The sequence below is a fragment of the Symsagittifera roscoffensis genome, chromosome 6 (genome assembly GCF_963678635.1).
Source record: "Symsagittifera roscoffensis chromosome 6, txSymRosc1.1, whole genome shotgun sequence".
NCBI lineage: Eukaryota > Metazoa > Xenacoelomorpha > Acoela > Convolutidae > Symsagittifera > Symsagittifera roscoffensis.
The window spans coordinates 54,831,456-54,851,389 of record NC_087067.1 but is presented as its reverse complement, the minus strand read 5'-3'; the positions used below and the strand labels follow the sequence as shown (position 1 = coordinate 54,851,389).

Genomic DNA, 19,934 nt, shown 5'->3' with positions numbered 1-19,934 from the left:
TACATCTACTGGAGGCTCCTCGTCCGCATCAAAAGGCAGCAGCAGTGGCCCTATATCTACTGGAGGCTCCTCACCGGCATCAAAAGGCAGCAGCAGTGGCCCTACACCTACTGGAGGCTCCTCATCTGCTTCAAAAGGCAGCAGCAGTGGCCCTACATCTACTGGAGGCTCCTCGCCCGCATCAAAAGGCAGCAGCAGTGGCCCTATATCTACTGGAGGCTCCTCATCCGCATCAAAAGGCAGCAGCAGTGGCCCTACATCTATTGGAGGCTCCTCACCCGCATCAAAAGGCAGCAGCAGTGGCCCTACATCTACTGGAGGCTCCTCATCCGCATCAAAAGGCAGCAGCAGTGGCCCTACATCTACTGGAGGCTCCTCATCCGCATCAAAAGGCAGCAGCAGTGGCCTTACATCTACTGGAGGCTCCCCGTCCGCATCAAAAGGCAGCAGCAGTGGCCCTACATCTACTGGAGGCTCCTCACCCGCATCAAAAGGCAATAGCAGTGGCCATACATCTACTGGAGGCTCCTCATCCGCATCAAAAGGCAGCAGCAGTGGCCCTACATCTACTGGAGGCTCCTCATCCGCATCAAGAGGCAGCAGCAGTGGCCCTACATCTACTGGAGGCTCCTCATCCTCATCAAAAGGCAGCAGCAGTGGCCCTACATCTACTGGAGGCTCCTCACCCGCATCAAAAGGCAGCAGCAGTGGCCCTACATCTACTGGAGGCTCCTCATCCCTATCAAAAGGCAGCAGCAGTGGCCCTACATCTACTGGAGGCTCCTCATCCGCATCAAAAGGCAGCAGCAGTGGCCCTACATCTACTGGAGGCTCCTCATCCGCATCAAAAGGCAGCAGCAGTGGCCTTACATCTACTGGAGGCTCCTCGTCCGCATCAAAAGGCAGCAGCAGTGGCCCTACACCTACTGGAGGCTCCTCATCTGCTTCAAAGGGCAGCAGCAGTGGCCCTACAACTACTGGAGGCTCCTCATCCGCATCAAAAGGTAGCAGCAGTGGCCCTACATCTACTGGAGGCTCCTCGCCGGCATCAAAAGGCAGCAAAGGTGGTCCTACAACTACTGGAGGCTCCTCATCCGCATCAAAAGGCAGCAGCAGTGGCCCTACATCTACTGGAGGCTCCTCATCCGCATCAAAAGGCAGCAGCAGTGGCCCTACATCTACTGGAGGCTCCTCACCCGCATTAAAAGGCAGCAGCGGTGGTCCTACAACTACTGGAGGCTCCTCATCCGCATCAAAAGGCAGCAGCAGTGGCCCTACATCTACTGGAGGCTCCTCATCCGCATCAAAAGGCGGCAGCAGTGGCCCTACATCTACTGGAGGCTCCTCACCCGCATCAAAAGGCAGCAGCAGTGGCCCTACATCTACTGGAGGCTCCTCATCCGCATCAAAAGGCAGCAGCGGTGGCCCTACATCTACTGGAGGCTCCTCATTCGCATCAAAAGGCAGCAGCAGTGGCCCTACATCTACTGGAGGCTCCTCATCCGCATCAAAAGTCAGCAGCAGTGGCCCTACATCTACTGGAGGCTCCTCACCCGCATCAAAAGGCAGCAGCGGTGGTCCTACAACTACTGTGGGCTCCTCATCCGCATCAAAAGGCAGCAGCAGTGGCACTACATCTACTGGAGGCTCCTCATCCGCATCAAAAGGCAGCAGCAGTGGCCCTTCATCTACTGGAGGCTCCTCACCCGCATCAAAAGGCAGCAGCAGTGGCCCTACATCTACTGGAGGCTCCTCATCAGCATCAAAAGGCAGCAGCAGTGGCCCTACATCTACTGGAGGCTCCTCTTCCGCATCAAAAGGCAGCAGCAGTGGCCCTACATCTACTGGAGGCTCCTCATCCGCATCAAAAGGCAGCAGCAGTAGCCTTACATCTACTGGAGGCTCCTCGTCCGCATCAAAAGGCAGCAGCAGTGGCCCTATATCTACTGGAGGCTCCTCACCCGCATCAAAAGGCAGCAGCAGTGGCCCTACATCTACTGGAGGCTCCTCACCCGCATCAAAAGGCAGCAGCAGTGGCCCTACATCTACTGAAGGCTCCTCACCCGCATCAAAAGGCAGCAGCAGTGGCCCTACATCTACTGGAGGCTCCTCATCCGCATCAAAAGGCAGCAGCAGTGGCCCTACATCTACTGGAGGCTCCTCATCCGCATCAAAAGGCAGCAGCAGTGGCCCTACATCTACTGGAGGCTCCTCATCCGCATCAAAAGGCAGCAGCAGTGGCCCTACATCTACTGGAGGCTCCTCATCCGCATCAAAAGGCAGCAGCAGTGGCCCTACATCTACTGGAGGCTCCTCATCCGCATCAAAAGGCAGCAGCAGTGGCCCTACATCTACTGGAGGCTCCTCATCCGCATCAAAAGGCAGCAGCAGTGGCCCTACATCTACTGGAGGCTCCTCACCCGCATCAAAAGGCAGCAGCAGTGGCCCTACATCTACTGGAGGCTCCTCATCCGCATCAAAAGGCAGCAGCAGTGGCCCTACATCTACTGGAGGCTCCTCATCCGCATCAAAAGGCAGCAGCAGTGGCCTTACATCTACTGGAGGCTCCTCATCCGCATCAAAAGGCAGCAGCAGTGGCCCTACATCTACTGGAGGCTCCTCATCCGCATCAAAAGGCAACAGCAGTGGCCCTACATCTACTGGAGGCTCCTCACCCGCATCAAAAGGCAGCAGCAGTGGCCCTACATCTACTGGAGGCTCCTCATCCGCATCAAAAGGCAGCAGCAGTGGCCCTACATCTACCGGAGGCTCCTCATTTGCATCAAAAGGCAGCAGCAGTGGCCCTACATCTACTGGAGGCTCCTCATCCGCATCAAAAGGCAGCAGCAGTGGCCCTACATCTACTGGAGGCTCCTCATCCGCATCAAAAAACAGCAGCGGTGGTCCTACAACTACTGTGGGCTCCTCATCCGCATTAAAAGGCAGCAGCAGTGGCACTACATCTACTGGAGGCTCCTCATCCGCATCAAAAGGCAGCAGCAGTGGCCCTACATCTACTGGAGGCTCCTCACCCGTATCAAAAGGCAGCAGCAGTGGCCCTACATCTACTGGAGGCTCCTCATCAGCATCAAAAGGCAGCAGCAGTGGCCCTACATCTACTGGAGGCGCCTCTTCCGTGTCAAAAGGCAGCAGCAGTGGCCCTACATCTACTGGATGCTCCTCACCCGCATCAAAAGGCAGCAGCAGTGGCCCTACATCTACCAGAGGCTCCTCATCCGCATCAAAAGGCAGCAGCAGTGGCCCTACATCTACTGGAGGCTCCTCATCCGCATCAAAAGGCAGCAGCAGTGGCCCTACATCTACTGGAGGCTCCTCACCCGCATCAAAAGGCAGCAGCAGTGGCCCTACATCTACTGGAGGCTCCTCACCCGCTTCAAAAGTCAGCAGCAGTGGCCCTACATCTACTGGAGGCTCCTCATCCGCATCAAAAGGCAGCAGCAGTGGCCCTACATCTACTGGAGGCTCCTCATCCGCATCAAAAGGCAGCAGCAGTGGCCCTACATCTACTGGATGCTCCTCATCCGCAACAAAAGGCAGCAGCAGTGGCCCTACATCTACTGGAGGCTCATCATACGCATCAAAAGGCAGCAGCAGTGGCCCTACATCTACTGGAGGCTCCTCACCCGCATCAAAAGGCAGCAGCAGTGGCCCTACATCTACTGGAGGCTCCTCATCCGCATCAAAAGGCAGCAGCAGTGGCCCTACATCTACTGGAGGCTCCTCATCCGCATCAAAAGGCAGCAGCAGTGGCCTTACATCTACTGGAGGCTCCTCATCCGCATCAAAAGGCAGCAGCAGTGGCCCTACATCTACTGGAGGCTCCTCATCCGCATCAAAAGGCAGCAGCAGTGGCCCTACATCTACTGGAGGCTCCTCACCCGCATCAAAAGGCAGCAGCAGTGGCCCTACATCTACTGGAGGCTCCTCATCCGCATCAAAAGGCAGCAGCAGTGGCCCTACATCTACTGGAGGCTCCTCATTCGCATCAAAAGGCAGCAGCAGTGGCCCTACATCTACTGGAGGCTCCTCATCCGCATCAAAAGTCAGCAGCAGTGGCCCTACATCTACTGGAGGCTCCTCACTCGCATCAAAAGGCAGCAGCGGTGGTCCTACAAATACTGTGGGCTCCTCATCCGCATCAAAAGGCAGCAGCAGTGGCACTACATCTACTGGAGGCTCCTCATCCGCATCAAAAGGCAGCAGCAGTGGCCCTACATTTACTGGAGTATCCTCACCCGCATCAAAAGGCAGCAGCAGTGGCTCTACATCTACTGGAGGCTCCTCATCTGCATCAAAAGGCAGCAGCAGTGGCCCTGCATCTACTGGAGGCTCCTCTTCCGCATCAAAAGGCAGCAGCAGTGGCCCTACATCTACTGGAGGCTCCTCATCCGCATCAAAAGGCAGCAGCAGTAGCCTTACATCTTCTGGAGGCTCCTCGTCCGCATCAAAAGGCAGCAGCAGTGGCCCTACATCTACTGGAGGTTCCGCATCCGCATCAAAAGGCAGCAGCAGTGGCCCTACACCTACTGGAGGCTCCTCACCCGCATCAAAAGGCAGCAGCAGTGGCCCTACATCTACTGAAGGCTCCTCACCCGCATCAAAAGGCAGCAGCAGTGGCCCTACATCTACTGGAGGCTCCTCATCCGCATCAAAAGGCAGCAGCAGTGGCCCTACATCTACTGGAGGCTCCTCATCCGCATCAAAAGGCAGCAGCAGTGGCCCTACATCTACTGGAGGCTCCTCATCCGCATCAAAAGGCAGCAGCAGTGGCCCTACATCTACTGGAGGCTCCTCATCCGCATCAAAAGGCAGCAGCAGTGGCCCTACATCTACTGGAGGCTCCTCACCCGCATCAAAAGGCAGCAGCAGTGGCCCTACATCTACTGGAGGCTCCTCATCCGCATCAAAAGGCAGCAGCAGTGGCCCTACATCTACTGGAGGCTCCTCATCCGCATCAAAAGGCAGCAGCAGTGGCCTTACATCTACTGGAGGCTCCTCGTCCGCATCAAAAGGCAGCAGCAGTGGCCCTACATCTACTGGAGGCTCCTCACTCGCATCAAAAGGCAGCAGCAGTGGCCCTACATCTTTTGGAGGCTCCTCATCCCCATCAAAAGGCAGCAGCAGTGGCCTTACATCTACTGGAGGCTCCTCAACCGCATCAAAAGGCATCAGCAGTGGTCCTACAACTACTGGAGGCTCCTCATCCGCATCAAAAGGCAGCAGCAGTGGCCCCACATCTACTGGAGGCTCCTCATCCGCATCAAAAGGCAGCAGCAGTAGCCCTACATCTACAGGAGGCTCCTCACCCGCATCAAAAGGCAGCAGCAGTGGCCCTACATCTACTGGAGGCTCCTCATCCGCATCAAAAGGCAGCAGCAGTGGCCCTACATCTACTGGAGGCTCCTCATCTGCATCAAAAGGGAGCAGCAGTGGCCTTACATCTACTGGAGGCTCCTCGTCCGCATCAAAAGGCAGCAGCAGTGGTCCTAAATCTACTGGAGGCTCCTCATTCGCACCAAAAGGCAGCAGCAGTGATCCTAAATCTACTGGAGGTCACTCATCTACTGGAGGCTCATCATTCGCATCAACAGGCGGCAACAGTGGTCCTACATCTACTGGAGGCTCATTGTCCGCATCAACCGGTGGCAGCAACGGTCCTACACCTTCTGGAGGCTCCTTATCCGCATCAAAAAGCAGCAGCAGTGGTTCTACATCTACTGGAGGCTCATCATCCGCATCAACAGGCGGCGGCAGTGGCCCTACATCTACTGGAGGCTCATTGTCCGCATCAACCGGTAACAGCAGTGTTTCTGCATCAACTGGAGGCTCATCATCCGCATCAACTGGCGGCAGCAGTGGTCCTTCATCTACTGGTGGCTCATCATCCGCATCAACCAGTGGCAGCAGTGATCCTACATCTAATGGAGGCTCATTGTCCGCATCAACCGGTTGCAGCAGTGTATCTGCATCTACTGGAGTCTCATCATCCCTATCAACCGTCGGCAGCAATGGTCCTTCATCTACTGGAGGCGCATCATTCGCTTCAACAGGCGGCAGCAGTGGTCCTACATCTACTGGAGTCTCATTGTCCGCATCAACCGGTCGTAGCAGTAGTCCTACATCTACTGGAGGCTCCTCATCCGCATCGAAAGGCAGCCGCAGTGGTCCTACGTCTACCGGAGGCTCATCATCCGTATCAACCGGCAGCAGCACTGGGCATATATCTACTGGAAGCTCCTCATCCGCATCAAAAGGCATCAGCAGTGGTTCTACATCTACTGGAGGCTCATCATCGGGATCAACAGGCGGCGGCAGTGGTCCTACTTCTACTGGAGGCTCATTGTCCGCATCAACCGGTGGTAGCAGTGGTCCTACATCTACTGGAGGCTCATTGTCCGCATCGACCGGTGGCAGCAGTGTTTCTGCATCTACTGGAGGCCCATCGTCCGCATCAAAAGGCAGCAGCAGTGTTTCTGCATCAACTGGAGGCTCATCATTCGCATCAACAGGCGGCAGCAGTGGACCTACATCTATTGGAGGCTCATTGTCCGCCTCCACCGGTGGCAGCAGTGGTCCTACATCTACTGGAGGCTCCTCATCCGCATCAAAAGGCCGCAGCAGCGGTCCTACGTCTACTGGAGGCTCATTGTCCGTATCAACCGGTGGCAGTAGTGTTTCTGCATCTACTGGAGGCCCATCGTCCGCATCAAAAGGCAGCAGCAGTGTTTATGCATCAACTGGAAGCTCATCATTCGCATCAACAGGCGGTAGCAGTGGTCTTACATCTACTGGAGGCTCATTGTCAGCATCAGCCGCTGGCAGCAGTGTTTCTACATCTACTGGAGGCCCATCGTCCGCATCAAAAGGCAGCAACAGTGTTTCTGCATCAACTGGAGGCTCATCATTCGCATCGACAGGCGGCAGCAGTGGTCTTACTTCTATTGGAGGCTCCTTGTCTGCATCAACCGGTGGCAGCAGTGGTTCTACATCTACTGGAGGCTCATTGTCCGCATCAACTGGTGGCAGCAGTGTTTCTGCATCTACTGGAGGCTCCTCAACCGCATCAAAAGGCCGCAGCAGTGGTCCTACGTCTACTGGAGGCTCATTGTCCGCATCAACCGTTGGCAGCAGTGTTTCTGCATCTACTGTAGGCCCATCGTCCGCATCAAAAGGCAGCAGCAGTGTTTCTGCATCAATTGGAGGCTCATCATTCGCATCAACAGGCGGTAGCAGTGGTCTTACATCTACTGGAGGCTCATTGTCCGCACCAACCGCTGGCAGCAGTGTTTCTGCATCTACTGGAGGCCCATCGTCAGCATCGAAAGGCAGCAGCAACGTTTCTGCATCAACTGGAGGCTCATCATTCGCATCAACAGGCGGCGGCAGTGGTCTCACATCTATTGGAGGCTCCTTGTCCGCATCAACCAGTGGCAGCAGTGGCCCTACATCTACTGGTGGCTCATCATCCGCATCAACCGGCAGCAGCAGTGTTTCTGCATCAATTGGAGGCTCATCATTCGCATCAACAGGCGGTAGCAGTGGTCTTACATCTACTGGAGGCTCATTGACCGCATCAACCGGTGGCAGCAATGTTTCTGCATCTACTGGAGGCCCATCGTCCGCATCAAAAGATAGCAGCAGTGTTTCTGCATCAACTGGAGGCTCATCATTTGCATCAACAGGCAACAGCAGTGGTCTTACATCTACTGGAGGCTCAATGTCCGCATCAACCGGTGGCAGCAGTGGTTCTACATCTACTGGAGGCTCATCATCCGCATCAACTGGCGGCAGCATTGGTCCTACATCTACTGGAGATTCATTGTCCGCATCAACCGGTGGCAGCAGTGTTTCTGCATTTACTGGAGGCCCATCGTCCACATCAAAAGGCAGGAGCAGTGTTTCTGCATCAACTGGAGGCTCATCATTCGCATCAACAGGCGGCAGCAGTAGTCTTACATCTACTGGAGGCTCAATGTCCGCATCAACCGGTGGCAGCAGTGGTCCTACATCTACTGGATGCTCATCATCCGCATCAACAGGCGGCGGCAGTGGTCATATATCTACTGGAGGCTCATCATCCGCATCAACCGGCGGCAGTATTGGTCGTACATCTACTGGAGGCTCATTGTCCGCATCAACCGGTGGCCGCAGTGGTCCTACAACTACTGGAGGCTTCTCATCCGCATCAAAAAGCAGCAGCAGTGGTTCTATATCTACTGGAGGCTCATCATCCGGATCAACTGGCGGCAGCAGTGGTCCTACATCTACTGGAGGTTCATTGTCCGCATCAACCGGTGGCAGCAGTGTTTCTGCATTTACTGGAGGCCCATCGTCCACATCAAAAGGCAGCAGCAGTGTTTCTGCATCAACTGGAGGCTCATCATTCGCATCAACAGGAGGCAGCAGTAGTCCTACATCTACTGGAGGCTCAATGTCCGCATCAACCGGTGGCAGCAGTGGTCCTACATCTACTGGAGGCTCATCATACGCATCAACAGGCGGCGGCAGTGGTCCTACATCTACTGGAGGCTCATTGTCCGCATCAAAAGGAAGCAACAGTGGTCCTAAATCTACCGGGGGCTCTTCATCCGTATCAACTGGCAGTAGCACTGGGCCTACATCTACTGGAGGCTCCCCAACCGTATCAAAAGGCAGCAGCAGTAGTCCTACATCTACTGGAGGCTCATCATCCGCATCAAAAGGCGGCAGCAGTCGTCCTAACTCTACCAGGGGCTCATCAGCCGCATCAGCAGGCAGCAGCATTGTTTCTACTTCTACCGGTGGCAGCAGTGTTTCTGTATCTACTGGAGGTTCATCATCCACATCAACTAACGGCAGCAGTGGTCCTACATCTACTGGTGGCTCATCATCTGCATCAATCAGTGGCAGCGGTGGTCATACATCTACTGGAGGCCCATCGTCCGCATCAAAAGGCAGCAGCAGTGCTTCTGCATCTACTGGAGGCTCATCATTCGCATCAACAGGCGGCAGCAGTGGTCCTACATCTACCACGGGCTCATCAGCCGCATCAGCAGGCAGCAGCATTGTTTCTACATCTACTGAGAGCTCATCATCCGAATCAACAGGTATCAGCAGTAGTCCTTCATCTACTGTAGTCTTCTCATCTGCATCAATCAGTGGCGTTAGTGGTATTATATCTATTGGAGGCTCATCGTCCGCATCAACAGGCAGCAGCAGTATTTCTACATCTACTGGGAGATCATCATACGCATCAACCGACGCCAGCAGTGGTCCTACACCTACCGGAGGCTACTCATCTGCATCAATCAGTGGCAGCAGCGGTCCTACATCTACTAGAGGCTCATCATCCACATCAACTGGCGGCATCAGTGGTCCCACATCTGCTGGAGGCTCATCTTCCGGATCAACCGGCAGCAGCAGTGGTCCAAAATTTACTGGAGGCTCGTCTTCCGCATCAACCGGCGGCAGCAGTGGTCCAACATCTAACGGGGGCTCAACATCTGTATCAACCAGCGCCAGCAGTGTTTCTACATCTACTGGAGGCTCATCATTCGCTTCAACCGGTGGCAGCAGTGGTCCTACAACTACTGGAGGCTTCTCATCTGCATCAAAAAGCAGCAGCAGTGGTTCTAGATCTACTGGAGGCTCATCATCCGGATCAACTGGCGGCAGCAGTGGTCCTACATTTACTGGAGGCCCATCGTCCGCATCAAAAGGCAGCAGCAGTGTTTCTGCATCAACTGGAGGCTCATCATTCGCATCAACAGGCGGCAGCAGGGGTCCTACATCTACTGGAGGCTCCTCATATGCAATTATTAGTGGCAGCAGTGGTCTTACATCTACTGGAAGCTCATCGTCCGCATCAACCGGCAGCAGCAGTGGTCCAAAATTTACTGGAGGCTCGTCTTCGGCATCAACCGGCGGCAGCAGTGGTCCTACATCTACTGGAGGCTCAACATCCTCATCAACAGGCATCAGCAGTGGTCCTACATCTACTAGAGGCTCATCATCCACATCAACAGGCGGCATCAGTGGTCCAAAATTTACTGGAGGCTCGTCTTCCGCATCAACCGGCGGCAGCAGTGGTCCAACATCTAACGGGGGCTCAACATCTGTATCAACCGGCGCCAGCAGTGTTTCTACATCTACTGGAGGCTCATCATTCGCATCAACCGGTGGCAGCAGTGGTCCTACAACTACTGGAGGCTTCTCATCCGCATCAAAAAGCAGCAGCAGTGGTTCTACATCTACTGGAGGCTCATCATCCGGATCAACTGGCGGCAGCAGTGGTCCTACATTTACTGGAGGCCCATCGTCCGCATCAAAAGGCAGCAGCAGTGTTTCTGCATCAACTGGAGGCTCATCATTCGCATCAACAGGCGGCAGCAGGGGTCCTACATCTACTGGAGGCTCCTCATATGCAATTATTAGTGGCAGCAGTGGTCTTACATCTACTGGAAGCTCATCGTCCGCATCAACCGGCAGCAGCAGTGGTCCAAAATTTACTGGAGGCTCGTCTTCCGCATCAACTGGCGGCAGCAGTGGTCCTACATCTACTGGAGGCTCAACATCCACATCAACAGGCGGCATCAGTGGTCCTACATCTGCTGGAGGCTCATCTTCCGCATCAACTGGCAGCAGCAGTGGTCCAAAATTTACTGGAGGCTCGTCTTCCGCATCAACCGGCGGCAGCAGTGGTCCAACATCTAACGGGGGCTCAACATCTGTATCAACCGGCGCCAGCAGTGTTTCTACATCTACTGGAGGCTCATCATTCGCATCAACCGGTGGCAGCAGTGGTCCTACAACTACTGGAGGCTTCTCATCCGCATCAAAAAGCAGCAGCAGTGGTTCTACATCTACTGGAGGCTCATCATCCGAATCAACTGGCGGCAGCAGTGGTCCTACATTTACTGGAGGCCCATCGTCCGCATCAACAGGCATCAGCAGTGGTCCTACATCTACTAGAGGCTCATCATCCACATCAACAGGCGGCATCAGTGGTCCTACATCTGCTGGAGGCTCATCTTCCGCATCAACCGGCAGCAGCAGTGGTCCAAAATTTACTGGAGGCTCGTCTTCCGCATCAACCGGCGGCAGCAGTGGTCCAACATCTAACGGGGGCTCAACATCTGTATCAACCGGCGCCAGCAGTGTTTCTACATCTACTGGAGGCTCATCATTCGCATCAACCGGTGGCAGCAGTGGTCCTACAACTACTGGAGGCTTCTCATCCGCATCAAAAAGCAGCAGCAGTGGTTCTACATCTACTGGAGGCTCATCATCCGGATCAACTGGCGGCAGCAGTGGTCCTACATTTACTGGAGGCCCATCGTCCGCATCAAAAGGCAGCAGCAGTGTTTCTGCATCAACTGGAGGCTCATCATTCGCATCAACAGGCGGCAGCAGGGGTCCTACATCTACTGGAGGCTCCTCATATGCAATTATTAGTGGCAGCAGTGGTCTTACATCTACTGGAAGCTCATCGTCCGCATCAACCGGCAGCAGCAGTGGTCCAAAATTTACTGGAGGCTCGTCTTCCGCATCAACCGGCGGCAGCAGTGGTCCAACATCTAACAGGGGCTCAACATCTGTTTCAACCGGCGCCAGCAATGGTCATACGTCTACTGGAGGCTCCTCGACTGCATCCAACAGTGGCAGAGGTGGCCCTACATCTGATGGAGGCTCCAGAAGCAGCAGTATTTCAACAACAACTGGAGGCTCATCACTACCGTCAACAGTCGGAACCAGTAGTCCATTGTTGACTGGAGGCACATCAACTGCATCAATCGGCGGAAGCAGTGTTTCATCATCTACTGAAGCCTCATCATCTGTATCGATTCGCGGCAGCAATAGTCCAACAAGAAAAAAAACAAGTGCAGTTAGATCATCTGCGATCACTGGCTCATCAACTGCAACTGATTCTCATCATCATAAGCATAACTCAACAACTACTTTTACGAACAGTACTTCGTTTAAATCGACCACTATAAATATGAGGTCAACAGGGAGGAACTGCAGCACGACAATTGCATCTAGTACCACGTCCGCAACAAGCGGTGGCAGCAGTAGTCCTGCATCTACTGGAGGCTCGTCTTTCGTCTCAACCGGCGCCAGCAGTGGTCCAACATCTGGTGGAGGCTCCTCTTTCGCATCAACCGACGGTAGCAGTGGTCCTACATCTACTGGACGCTCATCATACCCATCAACCGGCGGCAGCAGTGGTCCTACATCTACTGGAGGCTCATCCTATGTATCAACCGGCGGCAGCATTAGTCCTACATCCATTGGAGGCTCATCAACCGCATCAACTGGCGGCGGCACTGGTCCTACATCTACTGGAGGCTCGGCGTCGGCATCAATCGACGGCAGCAGTGGTCCTACATTTACTGGAAGTTCATCGTCCGCATCAAACGTTGGCAGCAGTGGATATACATATGCTGGATTCTCATCAACCACGTCAACCGGCGGCAGCAGTGGTTCTACATCTAAAGGAGGCTCATCATTCGTATCAACCGGCGCCAGCAGTGGGCGTACATCTAGTGGAGGCTCATCATTCGCATCAACCGGCCGAAACAGTGGTCCTACATCTACTGGAGTCTCATCGTCCGAATCAACCGGCGGCAGCAGCGGTCCTACATCTAGTGGAAGTTCATCGTCCGCTTCAAACATTGGCAGCAAAGGATACACATCTGTTGGAGTCTCATCATCAGCATCAACCGGCGGAAGCAGTGGTCCTACATCTAAAGGAATCTCATCATCCGTATCAACCGGCGCCAGCAGTGGTCGTACATCATCTACTGGAGACTCGTCATCCTCATCAACCGGCAGCAGCAGTGGTCTTACATCCTCTGGATTCTCATCGTTCGCAGCAACCGGCGGGAGCAGTGGTCATATATCTACTGGAGGCTCATCATCCGCATCAAACGTCAGCAGCAATAGTCCTACATCTACTGGAGGCTCCCCATCCGCATCAACCGGCGCCAGCATTGGTCCTACATCTAGAGGAGGCTCCTCAATCGCGTCAACCAGCGGCAGCAGTCGTCCTACATCTACCGGTGGCTTATCTTCCGCATCAACCGGCGGCAGCAGTGGTCCAACTTCTACCGGGGGTTCCTCATTGGTATCAACCAGCGCCAGCAGTGGCCCTACATCTACAGGAGGCTCATCAACCTCATCAACAGGCAACAGCAGTGTTTCTACATCTACTGGAGGCTCATCATTCGCATCAACAGGCGGCAGCAGTGGTCCTACATCTACTGGAGGCTCATCGTTCGCATCAACCGGCAGCAGCAGTAGTCCAAAAGTTACTGGAGGCTCGTCTTCCGCATCAACCGGCGCCAGCAGTGGTCCAACATCTAACGCTGGCTCATCATCTGTATCAACCGACGCCAGCAAGGGCACTACATCTACTGGAGGCTCCTCGACTGCATCCAACAGTGGCAGAGGTGGTCCTACATCTGCTGGAGGCTCCAGAAGCAGCAGTGTTCCAACAACTACTGTAGGCTCATCACTACCGTCAACAGGTGGAACCAGTAGTCCATTGTTGACTGGAGGTACATCAACTGCATCAGCTGGCAGAAGCAGTGTTGCATCATCTACTGGTGTCTCATCATCTGTATCGATTGGCGGCAGCAATATTCCAACAGTAACAAAAACAAATGCAGTTAGATCAACTGCCACCACTGGCTCATCAACTGCAACTGATTCTCATCATCATAAGCATAATTCAACGACTATCTTTACGAACAGTACTGGAGGCTCCCCAATCGCATCAACCGGCGGCAGCAGTGGTCCTTCATCTAGTGGAGGCTCCTCATTTGCGTCAACTGGCGGCAGCAGTAGTCCTACATCTAGTGGAGGCTCCTCAATCGCGTCAACCGGCGGCAGCAATGGTCCTATATCTACTGGCAGCTCAACAGCCGCATCAACCGGCGGCAGCAGTGGGCCTACACCTAGTAGAGGCTCCTCGCCCGCATCAACCGGTGGCAGCAGTGGTCTTTCATCTAGTAGAGGCTCCTCATTCGCGTCAACCGGCGGCAGCGAAGGTCCTACATCTACTGGAGGCTCCTCATCCGCATCTTCCGGTGGCAGCAGTGGTCTTTCATCTACCGGTGGCTTATCTTCCGCATCAACCGGCGGCAGCAGTGGTCCAACTTCTACCGGGGGTTCCTCATTGGTATCAACCAGCGCCAGCAGTGGCCCTACATCTACAGGAGGCTCATCAACCTCATCAACAGGCAACAGCAGTGTTTCTACATCTACTGGAGGCTCATCATTCGCATCAACAGGCGGCAGCAGTGGTCCTACATCTACTGGAGGCTCATCGTTCGCATCAACCGGCAGCAGCAGTAGTCCAAAAGTTACTGGAGGCTCGTCTTCCGCATCAACCGGCGCCAGCATTGGTCCTACATCTAGAGGAGGCTCCTCAATCGCGTCAACCAGCGGCAGCAGTCGTCCTACATCTACCGGTGGCTTATCTTCCGCATCAACCGGCGGCAGCAGTGGTCCAACTTCTACCGGGGGTTCCTCATTGGTATCAACCAGCGCCAGCAGTGGCCCTACATCTACAGGAGGCTCATCAACCTCATCAACAGGCAACATCAGTGTTTCTACATCTACTGGAGGCTCATCATTCGCATCAACAGGCGGCAGCAGTGGTCCTACATCTACTGGAGGCTCATCGTTCGCATCAACCGGCAGCAGCAGTAGTCCAAAAGTTACTGGAGGCTCGTCTTCCGCATCAACCGGCGCCAGCAGTGGTCCAACATCTAACGCTGGCTCATCATCTGTATCAACCGACGCCAGCAAGGGCACTACATCTACTGGAGGCTCCTCGACTGCATCCAACAGTGGCAGAGGTGGTCCTACATCTGCTGGAGGCTCCAGAAGCAGCAGTGTTCCAACAACTACTGTAGGCTCATCACTACCGTCAACAGGTGGAACCAGTAGTCCATTGTTGACTGGAGGTACATCAACTGCATCAGCTGGCAGAAGCAGTGTTGCATCATCTACTGGTGTCTCATCATCTGTATCGATTGGCGGCAGCAATATTCCAACAGTAACAAAAACAAATGCAGTTAGATCAACTGCCACCACTGGCTCATCAACTGCAACTGATTCTCATCATCATAAGCATAATTCAACGACTATCTTTACGAACAGTACTGGAAGCTCCCCAATCGCATCAACCGGCGGTAGCAGTGGTCCTTCATCTAGTGGAGGCTCCTCATTTGCGTCAACTGGCGGCAGCAGTAGTCCTACATCTAGTGGAGGCTCCTCAATCGCGTCAACCGGCGGCAGCAATGGTCCTATATCTACTGGCAGCTCAACAGCCGCATCAACCGGCGGCAGCAGTGGGCCTACACCTAGTAGAGGCTCCTCGCCCGCATCAACCGGTGGCAGCAGTGGTCTTTCATCTAGTAGAGGCTCCTCATTCGCGTCAACCGGCGGCAGCAAAGGTCCTACATCTACTGGAGGCTCCTCATCCGCATCTTCCGGTGGCAGCAGTGGTCTTTCATCTAGTGGAGGCTCCTCAGTCGCGTCAACCGGCGGCAGCAGTGGTCCTACATCCAGTGGAGGCTCCTCATTCGCGTCAACCGGCGGCAGCAGTGGTCCTACAACTACTGGAGGCTCCTCATCCGCATCAACCGGTGGCAGCAGTGGTCTTTCATCTAGTGGTGGAGGCTCCTCAGTCGCGTCAACCGGCGGCAGCAGTGGTCCTACATCCAGTGGAGGCTCCTCATTCGCGTCAACCGGCGGCAGCAGTGGTCCTACAACTACTGGAGGCTCCTCATTCGCGTCAAGCGGCGGTAGCAAAGGTCCTACATCTACTGGAGGCTCCTCATCCGCATCAACCGGTGGCAGCAGTGGTCCTATATATAGTGGAGGTTCCTCATTCGCGTCAACCGGCGGCAGCAGTGGTCCTACATCTAGTGGAGGCTCCTCATCCGCATCAACCGGTGGCAGCAGTGGTCTTTCATCTAGTGGAGGCTCCTCAGTCGCGTCAACCGGCGGCAGCAGTGGTCCTACATCCAGTGGAGGCTCCTCATTCGCGTCAACCGGCGGCAGCAGTGGTCCTACAACTACTGGAGGCTCCTCATTCGCGTCAAGCGGCGGTAGCAAAGGTCCTACATCTACTGGAGGCTCCTCATCCGCATCAACCGGTGGCAGCAGTGGTCCTATATATAGTGGAGGTTCCTCATTCGCGTCAACCGGCGGCAGCAGTGGTCCTACATCTAGTGGAGGCTCCTCATCCGCATCAACCGGTGGCAGCAGTGGTCTTTCATCTAGTGGAGGCTCCTCAGTCGCGTCAACCGGCGGCAGCAGTGGTCCTACATCCAGTGGAGGCTCCTCATATCGCGTCAACCGGCGGCAGCAGTGGTCCTACAACTACTGGAGGCTCCTCATTCGCGTCAAGCGGCGGTAGCAAAGGTCCTACATCTACTGGAGGCTCCTCATCCGCATCAACCGGTGGCAGCAGTGGTCCTATATATAGTGGAGGTTCCTCATTCGCGTCAACCGGCGGCAGCAGTGGTCCTACATCTAGTGGAGGCTCCTCAGTTGCGTCAACCGGCGGCAGCAGCGGACCTACATCTAGTGGAGGCTCCTCATTCGCGTCAACCGGCGCCAGCAGTGGTCTTACATCTACTGGAGGCTCCTCATTCGCATCAACCGGCGGCAGCAGTGATCTTTCATCTAGTGGAGGCTCCTCAATCGCGTCAACTGGCGGCAGCAAAGGTCCTACATCTACTGGCGGCTCAACAGCCGCATCAACCGGCGGCAGCATTGGTTCTACATCTAGTGGAGGCTCCTCATTCGCGTCAACCGGTGGAAGCAGTGGTTCTACATCTACTGGAGACTCCTCAGCCGCATCAACCGGCGGCAGCATTGGTCCTCAATCTAGTGGAGGCTCCTCATTCGCGTCAACGGCCGGTAGCAGTGGTCCTACATCTAGTGGAGGCTCCTCATTCGCGTCAACCGGCGGCAGCAAAGGCCCTACATCTACTGGAGGCTCATCATCCGCATCAACCGCTGGCAGCAGTGGTCCTTCATCTATTGGAGGCTCCTCATTCGCGTCAACCGGCGGCAGCAGTGGTCCTATATCTAGTGGAGGCTCCTCAGTCGCGTCAACAGGCGGCAGCAGTGGTCCTACAACTAGTGGAGGCTCCTCATTCGCGTCAACCGGCGGCAGCAGTGGTCCTACATCTAGTGGAGGCTCTTCATTTGCGTCAACCGGCGGCAGCAGTGGTCCTACATCTAGTGGAGGCTCCTCAGTCGCGTCAACCGGCGGCAGCAGTGGTCCTACATCCAGTGTAGGCTCCTCATTCGCGTCAACCGGCGGCAGCAGTGGTCCTTCATCTAGTGGAGGCTCCTCAATCGCGTCAACTGGCGGCAGCAAAGGTCCTACATCTACTGGCGGCTCAACAGCCGCATCAACCGGCGGCAGCATTGGTTCTACATCTAGTGGAGGCTCCTCATTCGCGTCAACCGGTGGAAGCAGTGGTTCTACATCTACTGGAGACTCCTCAGCCGCATCAACCGGCGGCAGCATTGGTCCTCAATCTAGTGGAGGCTCCTCATTCGCGTCAACGGCCGGTAGCAGTGGTCCTACATCTAGTGGAGGCTCCTCATTCGCGTCAACCGGCGGCAGCAAAGGCCCTACATCTACTGGAGGCTCATCATCCGCATCAACCGCTGGCAGCAGTGGCCCTTCATCTATTGGAGGCTCCTCATTCGCGTCAACCGGCGGCAGCAGTGGTCCTATATCTAGTGGAGGCTCCTCAGTCGCGTCAACAGGCGGCAGCAGTGGTCCTACAACTAGTGGAGGCTCCTCATTCGCGTCAACCCGGCGGCAGCAGTGGTCCTACATCTAGTGGAGGCTCCTCATTTGCGTCAACCGGCGGCAGCAGTGGTCCTACATCTAGTGGAGGCTCCTCAACCTCGTCAACCGGCGGCAGCAGTGTTTCTACATCTAGTGGAGGCTCCTCATTCGCGCCAACCGGCGGCAGCAGTGGTCGTACATCTAGTGGAGTCTCCTCATTCGCATCAACCGGCGTCAGCAGTGGTCCTACATCTACTGGAGGCTCCTCATCCGATTCAACCGGCGGCAGCAATGGTCCTACATCTAGTGGAGGCTCCTCATTCGCGTCAACCGGGGGCAGCAGTGGTCCTACATCTACTGGAGGCTCCTCATCCGCTTCAACCGGCGGAAGCAGTGGTCCTACATCTAGTGGAAGCTCCTCATTTGCGTCAACCCGGCGGCAGCAGCAGTCCTACATCTAGTGGAGGCTCCTCAATCGCGTCAACCGGCGGCAGCAGTGTTCCTACATCTAGTGGAGGCTCCTCATTCGCGCCAATCGGCGGCAGCAGTGGTCGTACATCTAGTGGAGGCTCCTCATTTGCGTCAACCGGCGGCAAGCAATGGTTCTACATCTAGTGGAGGCTCCTCATTCGCGCCAACCGGCGGCAGCAGTGGTCGTACATCTAGTGGAGGCTCCTCATTTGCATCAACCGGCGTCAGCAGTGGTCCTACATCTACTGGAGGCTCCTCATCCGCTTCAACCGGCGGCAGCAATGGTCCTACATCTAGTGGAGGCTCCTCATCCTCTTCAACCGGCGGAAGCAGTGGTCCTACATCTAGTGGAGGCTCCTCATTTGCGTCAACCGGCGGCAGCAGCAGTCCTACATCTAGTGGAGGCTCCTCAATCGCGTCAACCGGCGGCAGCAGTGTTCCTACATCTAGTGGAGGCTCCTCATTCGCGCCAATCGGCGGCAGCAGTGGTCGTACATCTAGTGGAGGCTCCTCATTTGCGTCAACCGGCGTCAGCAGTGGTCCTACATCTACTAGAGGCTCCTCGTCCACTTACAGCCAGCGGCAGCAGTGGTCCTGCATCTAGTGGAGGCTCCTCATTTGCGTCAACCGGCGGCAGCAGTGGTCCTGCATCTAGTGGAGGCTCCTCAATCGCGTCAACCGGCGGCAGCAGTGGTCCTGCATCTAGTGGAGGCTCCTCATTCGCGTCAACAGGCGGCAGCAGTGGTCCTACATCTACTAGAGGCTCCTCGTCCACTTCAGCCAGCGGCAGCAGTGGTCCTGCATCTAGTGGAGGCTCCTCATTTGCGTCAACCGGCGGCAGCAGTGGTCCTGCATCTAGTGGAGGCTCCTCAATCGCGTCAACCGGCGGCAGCAGTGGTCCTGCATCTAGTGGAGGCTCCCCACTCATTTGCGTCAACCGGTCGTCAGCAGTGGTCCTACATCTACTAGAGGCTCCTCGTCCACTTCAGCCAGCGGCAGCAGTGGTCCTGCATCTAGTGGAGGCTCCTCATTTGCGTCAACCGGCGGCAGCAGTGGTCCTGCATCTAGTGGAGGCTCTCATTCGCGTCAACAGGCGGCAGCAAGTGGTCCTACATCTAGTGGAGGCTCCACATTTGCGTCAACCGCCGGCAGCAGTGGTCCTACATCTACTGTAGGCTCTCATCCGCACAAACCGCCGGCAACAGTGGTTCTACATTTAGTGGAGGCTCCTCTTCGCGTCAACCGGCGGCAGCAGTGGCCTACACCTAGTGGAGGCTCCTCATTTGCGTCAACAGGCGGCAGCAGTGGTCCTACATCTAGTGGAGGCTCCTCATTCGCGTCAACCAGCGGCAGCAGTGGCCCTACACCTAGTGGAGGCTCCTCATTCGCGTCAACCGGTGGGCAGTAGTGGCCCTACATCTAGTGGAGGCTCCTCATTCGCGTCAACCGGGGGTAGCAGTGGTCCTACAGCTACTGGAGGCTCCTCATCCGCATCATCCGGCGGCAGCAGTGGTCCTGTATCTACTGGAGGCTCCTCATTTGCGTCAACCGGCGGCAGCAGTGGGCCTCCATCTACTGTAGGCTCCTCGTCCCGCATCAAACCGGCGGCAAGCAGTGGTCCTACATCTAGTAGAGG

At 55.5% G+C, this 19,934-nt stretch overlaps 2 protein-coding genes across 2 annotated transcripts in view; both read left to right on the top strand.

Annotated features, from left to right (window-relative positions):
- LOC134848827 (pneumococcal serine-rich repeat protein-like) overlaps nucleotides 1–18,288 on the top strand; it is a 110,762-nt gene extending 92,474 nt beyond the window's left edge. Inside the window, exons 8-16 of the mRNA XM_063866339.1 lie at nucleotides 903–1,259; nucleotides 1,464–1,667; nucleotides 2,688–3,299; nucleotides 3,351–3,656; nucleotides 4,014–4,246; nucleotides 4,973–5,023; nucleotides 5,066–16,428; nucleotides 16,502–17,709; nucleotides 17,777–18,288. Of these exons, the coding sequence (XP_063722409.1) occupies nucleotides 903–1,259; nucleotides 1,464–1,667; nucleotides 2,688–3,299; nucleotides 3,351–3,656; nucleotides 4,014–4,246; nucleotides 4,973–5,023; nucleotides 5,066–16,428; nucleotides 16,502–17,709; nucleotides 17,777–18,288 (14,846 nt within the window). The remainder of the gene's footprint in view (nucleotides 1–902; nucleotides 1,260–1,463; nucleotides 1,668–2,687; nucleotides 3,300–3,350; nucleotides 3,657–4,013; nucleotides 4,247–4,972; nucleotides 5,024–5,065; nucleotides 16,429–16,501; nucleotides 17,710–17,776) is intronic.
- Nucleotides 18,289–18,426: 138 nt separating this feature from the next.
- The window catches only part of LOC134848826 (uncharacterized transmembrane protein DDB_G0289901-like), a 3,179-nt gene continuing 1,671 nt past the window's right edge, over nucleotides 18,427–19,934 (top strand). The window contains exons 1-2 of the mRNA XM_063866337.1: nucleotides 18,427–19,455; nucleotides 19,519–19,841. Of these exons, the coding sequence (XP_063722407.1) occupies nucleotides 18,427–19,455; nucleotides 19,519–19,841 (1,352 nt within the window). The remainder of the gene's footprint in view (nucleotides 19,456–19,518; nucleotides 19,842–19,934) is intronic.